Source organism: Monodelphis domestica, chromosome 3 (genome assembly GCF_027887165.1).
Source record: "Monodelphis domestica isolate mMonDom1 chromosome 3, mMonDom1.pri, whole genome shotgun sequence".
Classification (NCBI taxonomy): domain Eukaryota; kingdom Metazoa; phylum Chordata; class Mammalia; order Didelphimorphia; family Didelphidae; genus Monodelphis; species Monodelphis domestica.
In genome coordinates, this window is record NC_077229.1 from 397,605,236 (window position 1) to 397,614,549 (window position 9,314).

The window sequence follows — 9,314 nt, forward strand, 5'->3', positions numbered from 1 at the left end:
CTTCAAATTTCCTGAGTCATCCAGATATTCTGTTGGCCACTGCCCAGGAGAAGGGAGGGACAGTAGGTGAACTGAACACATTTAACTGGTCCTGTGGGCTTGAAGGCAAAGGAGAATCCTTTTCTTTTTGAGTAGGAACATTAATTGACAGATTAGGGCAGGTAGGAGTTAGGATTAGATGTCCTCTTGAGGTCTCTACAGTGCTTCTCTTCTGAATTTTTGATTAGAAGACCTTTCCATAATGAAACACCATTTTACTCTCCTAGGAAGGCCATGAAACATCATTCATTAACTCGATCATTTCCCCTACTCAGCCTTTGGACCATTAGGCTGGACGTTGACCCGCTCATTTTCCTAGTCCAGATTTATCACTAGTTAAGTGAAGTTTGATTGCAGATAACTAACTTCTTGATGACTTTATAGCTGAACAAGTGAAGCATGTTCTGTAAAAGTATTTTAATCATTGGTTAATGTTTCCTTTTAGAGTAAGGACAAATAGGAGAGGCAGGTAAGAAGAAGCTAGTCCAAAGCACTAATCTGTTTATAATCTTATCATTTAGAGTATCATATGTTCTTTTTTTTAAAATGTAAGCTTAACAGAGAAGCTGGAATCTTCTCCCACCCCCATGTCTGCTTCTATACACATACTCCTTGCCTTTTGAACTGTGCCATAAGATCCTCTTTTCAGTGAGTTAAAAAACTTTGTTTCACCTTAGGCCAAGAAGTGCAGTGACAAAAACTATGATATGTTAGGTTGATTTCTTGCTGTTTAACTTCACATGCTGGGGGTTGAAATAATTAGTACTTCCAAGATGTATTTTTGAAGCCATAATCATTCTGACTGAAAAAGCTCAAATGTAGTATATGTATGTCTCTTCCCAGATGGGGTATGTGTGTGTTTGTTCCAGATGGCTGTATGGGTGTGAGGGTGTCCCAAATTGCTCAAGTATGTCTGTCTCTTCTAAATACAACCCAAGAACAGGATGTAGGCTTCTTGACTTAACCCTTATTCTTGTTCTTCTTTCATATCATTGACTTATCCATGTCATCCTTTACCATTGCTATGCTTCTGAAGTTTTGGGAGGGAGAAGAAGATGGTGTTGTAAACCTACTTGAGCATCCATAGGCAGGGGAAATAGGGAGAGAGTGAACTTTATACACAGTCTGCTTTTGCCTATAATCACAATGTGATGCATGGGGAGCCAGAGGGAGATGCTCCTTCCAGCCCTGAAGGGCAGAAGTCTTGACAAGCCTGTGGAGAGAAGAATATAGAAGCCAGCAGAACACTCAGAGCTTCGATGTTTTGAGAATTTCATTACCTTTCAACATTAGAACAATCAGAACCCAGAACCAGAACCATAAGTGACTATGAGCAAATGAGAGCTGTCTTTTGAATGCAGTGTATGTGTCCTCTAGTGAAGTGGGTAGGAATGTGAGAGGTTTTATATTTTTCATGATGAATGAGGCACTTTGCTTATACATCATTAAGCAATTCTCTTTCATTAGATTTCATGCATGTGCCCTCAAGCTGCCATTTAATCAGCAAGTCAGAAAAAACCCAGGTTTTTTCCTCTCCATCATTTCGGATATTGCCTCTTGCTGCTATTCCATTCTGAAAGCCAAGAATCCAGGTATGTGCAGATGGATGGGCTTGGGCTGTTATTACACCCTCAGGTGACTGGGATGAATTAGTTTTGTTAGTGGTTCCTATAAAAATACAGGTATCTGATAAAGGTTTGAATGTTGGAAGTAAGATAAGAACAAATTAGTAAACTTTTCATTTTCATTTTCTAGATATAGAGATTCTAAAAGGTAAAGGTAATTTTATTGAACTAATGCATTAAGCCCCTGGGGCAGGCATTTGTACATTAATTCACTACCTAAGGGCAGGTAGGTAGCACAGTGAATAAAGTGCCAGGTCTGGAGGTGGGAGAACCGGAGTTCAAAACTGCCTTCATACATTTCCTAGTTGTGTGACTCGGGGCAAGTCACTTAACCACCATTGCCTAATCTTTACTGCTCTTCTGCCTTGGAACCAGTATGAAATATTGAACCTAAGATGGAAGTTAAAGGTTTTTTTAAAAAAAGAAAGAAAAGAATTGATACTAAGACAGAAGGAAAGGGTTTAAAAAAATTTACAGCTAGTATGAAATGCAAGATCTATAAAATTCTATTAAATCCAAGATACTTTCCTTTTCTAATGACCACTAGTAGGAATCTGAGAACAAATCTAACAATTTAGCTGAAAAGTTGTCTATTTTTGTTTGAATTATAGACTGAGCACAATTTGCTAATTCTTCTTCACTGCTGTATGCCTATATCCAGTTTTCCCCCAATCATGTTTATTTTTTGCAGTCATGTGTTTATCAAGAAGTATATTTCTAAAGAATTGCTAGCAGTTAGAAAGGAATCAGTGAACTCAATCTAGTGTGACCCTGGGCAAATCATTTAACCCTGTTTGTCTTAGTTTCTTCATCTAAAAAATAGATAAAAATAGAACCTACCTCCCAATGTTGTTGTGAAGATAAAATGAAATATTTGTAAGGTGCTTTGAAAACCTTACAGCACAACATTAATGCTAGCTATTATTATTTATTCAAGTGCCTTGTAGAAAAGGCATATTTAATATAAATGAAAAATATGAAACAATATGAACAATAATAACACAAATGTAATAATTTCTAAGAAGAGTCTTCTCTTAATAATTTCTAAGAGACTTCATCCCAGAGCAAGGGAGTTGGACTAGAGAATTTCTGAGGTTCCTTTCAGTTGTAAAAGTCCATAATTCTTTTATTATCATTCCATTTTGCAAAGTGAATTGTAGTTTGCCACTTAAGCACCTGAAAAAAAAAATTAATTTATATCCATGATGTTCCAGGAAGATGGAAAGTACCAGTATAACACTCAGGGTGATCCTTCTGATGGATAGTTTTATAAACTGAATAATAACCAGAGAATCACCTTCCTGAGAGTAGGCCATTGGCATGGTTTGCTCAGACATTCTTTGTAGCTTTATCAATATATAGTCATCATGCTGTAATGGGGAGTATCTTGCAATAAATCTAAATAGGGTTGTTACGAAGAGATACTATACCCCTCAAGCTTGACTTTTCCCCTTAGCCTCTCCTTTTTATAAGGAACCAAGGTATAAATTACCTTCCTCCAGCAGGATGATGGTTGTTGGATTTTTCTGCTACAATGATTGTTGTTTCCTTCAGCTTCCAATTTCACTTTTGAGTAGCTGGATTTGAAAAACTCTTCTTGAAGCTGTTCCTTTTATGTGTTATATCACCTAAAGAATAAAAAAGGATACATAAATATCTTGATCTATACACCTCGTGTGTGTGTGTGTGTGTGTGTGTGTGTGTGTGTGTGTGTGTGTGTGTGTGTGTGTGTGTGTGTTTTTAAAGTCACTTGGTATGTCAGAGACCCATGAGTGGTAAGGGGTAGGTAGTGAGGGTTAAACAACTTGCCCAGGGTCAGACAGCTAGAAAATGTCTTGTCTGAGGTCAGATTTGAACCCAAGACCTCCTTCCTCTGGACCTGTCTCAATCCACTGAGCCACCTAACTTCCCCCAAAGCAAATTCTTTTTTTTTAATAGAAAATTTTTATTTAATTAATTAATTTAGAATATTTTTCCATGGTTACATGATTCATGTTCTTTCCTTCCCCTCCTTCCCCCTCCCTGTAGCCAACAAGCAATTCCACTGGGTTTTACATGTGTCATTGATCAAGACCTATTTCCTTATTATTAATATTTGCACTAGGGTGATCACTTAGAATTTACATCCCTATCAACTCGTGATGAAGCAGTTTTTCATCTGTGTTTCTACTCCCACAGATTTTCCTCTGGATGTGGATAGTGTTCTTTCCCATAAGTCCCTCAGAATTGTCCTGGATCGTTGCATTGCTGCTAGTAGAGAAGTCCATTACATTGATTGTACCACAGTGTATCAGTCTCTGTGTACAATGTTCTCCTGGTTCTGCTCCTTTCGCTCTGCATCACTTCCTGGAGGTTGTTCCAGTCTCCATGGAATTTTTCCACTTTATTATTCTTTTGAGCCCAATAGTATTCCATCACCAACATATACCACAATTTGTTCAGCCATTCCCCAATTGAAGGGCATCCCCTTGTTTTCCAATTTTTTGCCATCACAAAGAGCGCAGCTATGAATATTCTTGTACAAGTCTTTTCCCTTATTATCTCTTTGGGGTATAAACCCAACAGTGCTATGGCTGGATCAAAAGCCCAAAGCAAATTCTCAAATGAAACACACAGATATTTTTCTCCATTGAGATCTTCCTCAGGGTCATTCTGCTCCGTGTTGGTCACAGAAGGACACATACAGTTTCAGACCAAACTATTATAAAATACATTTGTTTTGCTTGACTTATACTTTTGTTATAAGGAAGGCTTTTATTGGGGGATGAGGAAGTTAGGGAGGAGAAATATGAAGCAATAGGTAAAGAAAAGAAGTAAAAGCATCAATTATGTATTTTACAATATATAGAGTAATGTAGTGTGAACTTCAGAAGGCAACAGAGACAAGCAAAGCAATGTTGGTAATACCCATCTTAGATTTAATATTTTTTAAAAGAAAATTTCGGCCTTGAATAATTAGTACTTGTATTTACTTTTGTTAGCATGAATTCTCCTTTTGTATATGGAAAAGAAGATGTGTGCCTGTGGGAAATGCTAGGAATATATTGGAATTGGAGTTAGGCAGTCTTCAACTCATATGTTTGTGTCTCCAGGAGTTATTCTTGGCGCCAGAGGAGGCTCGGGCCCATTTCCTTTTGAAGCAGCACGCTGGCTATGCTATCATGCTTTCCTGATTAAGCTGGTGAACCACAGAATAGTCTACAAGTGTCTTCTGGGAACTCTCAAAATGAGTAAGCCAATGTGTGAAATTAAGTTTAATCATACTGTGAAACAGAACCCTCATGAACTGATCATTCCACTCAGTTGTATAGGCCCATGTTTCCAAACACTTTTTTATGTATATCTAACTAGTATAGAATGGAAAGGGTTGGAGGTCATGAGATTAGAGTATGGTTCTAATGAGGCCACGATGGCCCAGTTAGCTTCAAACCATCCCTTAGCCACAGACTGAACCCTCAATCCCAACCATCTCTCATTTAGCTGTCAGTGATCATAAGGAAGCCTGAGAGAGGGAATCATAATGCTAATAACTTTATAATATATATAACAATAACTCTCACAAGTGATGTGTTCCTGTGTGCCCTATTAATAGTGGATCATCCTCGCATTTTAGAAAGAAAGACATTGGTTCCCATTATGCAAATGACTCCTGGAAAGCGGACTGAGCTTAAAGTCCAGAAATCTAGGTTCTTTTCTAGCCCTTTCGCTGGGTATATGACTTTAGTTAATCTTCCTTTAAAGGTCACCGTAAGGGAAGTCTTATGATGGGACCTTGCTGAGGACTTTTACTTTCCGAGTAATCAGATCCCTCTTGTAATGACCCAGGAACTGGCATTGTATGTAATAGGGATATACTAGAATATTTACCAGTAAATATAAGAGTAATGCAAAGATGCCCCCTCTCATTATTATTTGATATAGTTCTAGCAATGTTAGCATTACCAATAAGAATAGGGCGAAATTAAGGAGGTCAGCATAGGGAAAAAAAGAGACAAAATATTTGCTGATGCCACATGACAGTTTACTTAGAAAATCCCTAGGGATTTGGCAAAGAAACTAATTGAGACAGTTAATAATGCAAGTAAAATTACAGACTATGAAATAAACCCATAAAAATCCACAACGTTTCTATGTAATATTAGAAAGTGAAGTACCGTCAGAATAACTACAAAATGCACAAAGCATCTGGGAGTTAATTTACCAAAGCACATTTCTCTTGCACTCCAAAAAGAGAATAACTTTAATAGCTGAAGAGATATTCGGTGTTCATATGCCAATATGATAAAAAGATAATACTGCCAAAATTAATTTACAGATTTAATATAATTACCAAAGGGAGATTTAATAGTGATAGGTAAAATATTAATTCATTGGAACAAAAGATCTAGAATATTAAGGGAAATAATAAAACAGTAGGAATGAAAGAGAATAGCACTTCCAGATCTCAGACAATGTAAAGTAGCTGTCATCATATCTATTTGGTACTGATTTTAAAAAATAGAAAAATAGAAAAGCACAAAATATAAGGAAGTTTCAGAAATAATTGAATTCTGTTAACCCAGTGTTTATTCAACCTGAAAACTTAGATAACTTGTCTATTTGACAAGAGCTGCTGAAAAAACTGGAAAATAGCCTGGTCAGAAATTAGATTTATGCTAACATCTTCAAATTCAGAATAAGAGATTATGCCATTAAAAATTATAAGAGAAAATCATACATACTTTTTATAGATACAGTTAGGGGATGAATGGAGACAGCTAGGTGACAGAGTGGATAGTGCTGGCCTGGAATGAAGAAGATTCGCCTTCCTGAATTCAAATCTGGCCTCAGATACTTTTAAGCTATGGGATCCTGGGCAAGGCACTTGACCTTCCTGAGTTTCCTCTTCTGTAAAATGAGCTGGAGAAAGAAATGGCAAACCAGTTCCATACCTTTGTCAAGATAACCCCAAATAGGATCAGGAAGAGTAGGACAGGACTGAAAACAAAGTGACTGAACAACAACAAAGGCCATGAATTCTCCATCAAACAAGGCATATATAGGCAATTGCAAAAGACAAGATAGATCATTTTAATTATGAAAGACTACAAAGCTTTTGTACAAATACACTAAATACATCTAGGATAAGAGGGTAAGTAGTCCTCTAGAGCCAGGAAAACGTTGTACATAATATAATATCTTCAACAATGTAAATGCAAGGAACAATAAGCACAAAGAATTTGAAATCCAGTGTTGTGAAACTATTGTGCAAGCTTGGCCCCAGAAAAGACCTATGAGAAGGCATCTCTCCCTACTTCCTTGCAGAGGTCAGGATCCATTCAGTGTCAGCCTTCTGAAGTCATGGTTGGTCACATTAATTAAGAGTTTTGAAATTGTTCACTTTGCTTTTCCTTCACATCATTATAATCATCATGTAAATTGCTTTTCTGATTCTGGATTCCTCAGTACAATGGTTAATTTAGGTTTTCCCAGATTTCTCTGAATTCCTCATATTTATTATTTCTAATGGTTCAGTGGTATTCCAGTCCATCCACAGTTTCTTCAGTCATCCCCCAGTTGATAGGCACCTACTTCCCATCTGTAATTTGCTAACAGCAAGAGTGCTATTATAAGTACTCTTCTACATACAGGCTCTTCCCTATACCTATAGTGATATTGCTGAATAAAAAGGTGCTTCAGACCTGAGGTACTTCCCTCCAGCTCTGAAGGGGTACTACATGGCACAGCACTCCAGTTTACTAATCTCTCCTCTTTGTGTAAAGTTCCTGACCTGGTCTTGCACCCTCTGATTTCTTAGGCCCTAGAGTATCCTTTTCTTGCTTGATGCAAAATAATAATTCCATTCTTTCTCCACAGATATGCCCTTCTTTCTTCTCCCATTTCCAACCTGAGATTTATCCAACTAGACATTCTGGGAAGGGCCCATTTTTATAGTCTTAGGCTCTCCCTCATATCATTAGGATGCATCCTGTTTCATGCCATGCATTTGGGCCACCCTTTCTAGTGTAATCAGTTGCGTTCTGCCCAAAGTGGGGAAAGGGAAGAAGGCTACTTTGTTGTGTTGTGAGATACACAACTCAAGTTTTTCCCATCATATGGGGAAAAAAAATTTTAACCAAATATTTTATTCAACTCCAAGTTTGGCAAGACATTTTTCTATACCTCCAGCAACCTCAGAGTTGAGTATTTGTTGCATAAGATGGAAAATATCACTTACGGGCAGTAGAGATAAGAAACATTGTTTGATTTCTGAAGAAAAATCTATTGCTTATTGTTTATTTACAGGCAAACTGCAGTTATTCCGCAAGATTCCAAAGGCTACAATGCAAATGCTAAGAGTGGCATCGGATCCATCACTCTCTCAAGACTTCAAAATGATCTTAGATTAGCTAATTGAGTCATTTCTCTGGTGTTGAATTGAGATGAATAACAGGTGCTATTTTAGAGTGCCTCAGGGAAAACTAACACTTTTTTTTCATTAAGAGTGAGAAAAGGCCCATATTTTCTTGCTTTTGCTTTTTTGCTGACTCTACAGGGTCTGGATCATGGGCTTATTTTCCAGTTAATATATCTTAGAAATTGTGGTGCTTTTGCCATCTTCAACACCTTTTCTACTGATGATGCCTCATTCTGTTTGGGAATATTCCCAGCTGTTGTGTTGATTTGAAAACAAATTACATATAAAATGTTACAGCTTAAAGAGACCTTAGAGGTCCTCCATACTCCCCCACCTCTTCAACATACTGGTGAGGAAATTGAATATTCATTTTTTCAGTATTTCAGATGGAAAACTGTGTCCATTGAAATGGATTATTAGATTGTAAGCTCCTTGAGAGTAGGAATTGAATTGTTCTTTGTGTTTATATTTCTGCACCTGGCAAAATAGTTTTCTCACAGAAGGTATTTAATAAATACTTGCTGGTTAATTAATATTGAGTGAGATTCAGAGCTTGGAGGAAGCACAGAGATCATCCATAGTCTTCTAGATCCGCAGTCTCCAAAGTGGGAACCATGGTATGACTTCAGGGGACGGGCATCATTCTAAGGGCTGGAAAGACAGAGTGCCTCAGCCTGTCTGGAAGGCGCCTTTAGTTTATCTCCAATACAGCCTTCCCTGCTCTTTACCCACTACAGCTTCCTGCTGCCATTCAAGTGGCCATTCTTTCTCTTTCTTCACCAGGCATCAATCAGTCCCTCAGGGCAGTCCTAACCAGACTGAGACCAGGCCCCATAGCAGCAGCTGCAAAGATCCCATTGGGAAATTCCTCCCATGCCCCACCTCCACCACCATGGCGTGCGGGGTGCCCTGCAGAGCACCTCTGAGACGATGGCTCAGCCTCCTGCTTTTGTACTTGGTGATAAGCATTGACTAAGGGGCCTTGCCAGTCACCCCCCTTCTGAACTTTCCCATTTCTGTCAGGAGCACCGTATGGACAGTAAGAAGAGCCAGCGTTTCCCTGACACCAAGTGCTCTGCCAATGCCTTCCTCACAGCACCCTGGGCTCACAGGTGGTGTATTAGAGGGTTGGTTTGGGTGTTACGGAGGAAGGGAGAAAGAATGGAGTCTTTCCCTCCTCAAGTTTAGGACGAGGGATAGGAGGAGTCGATGTTGTATGCCCAGAAGGTGGAAGGAGAGCGGGATGGGTCATT

The 9,314-nt window shown here is 38.4% G+C and overlaps 1 protein-coding gene across 3 annotated transcripts in view; it reads left to right on the forward strand.

The window, feature by feature from the left end:
- The window catches only part of TERT (telomerase reverse transcriptase), a 48,982-nt gene extending 40,388 nt beyond the window's left edge, over window positions 1–8,594 (forward strand). For all 3 annotated transcript variants that reach the window (XM_056824324.1, XM_056824323.1, XM_056824322.1), the window contains 3 exons: window positions 1,507–1,631; window positions 4,757–4,894; window positions 7,950–8,594. In XM_056824324.1, the coding sequence (XP_056680302.1) occupies window positions 1,507–1,631; window positions 4,757–4,894; window positions 7,950–8,053 (367 nt within the window). In that variant the 3' untranslated portion in view covers window positions 8,054–8,594. The remainder of the gene's footprint in view (window positions 1–1,506; window positions 1,632–4,756; window positions 4,895–7,949) is intronic.
- The last annotated feature ends 720 nt before the right edge of the window (window positions 8,595–9,314 follow it).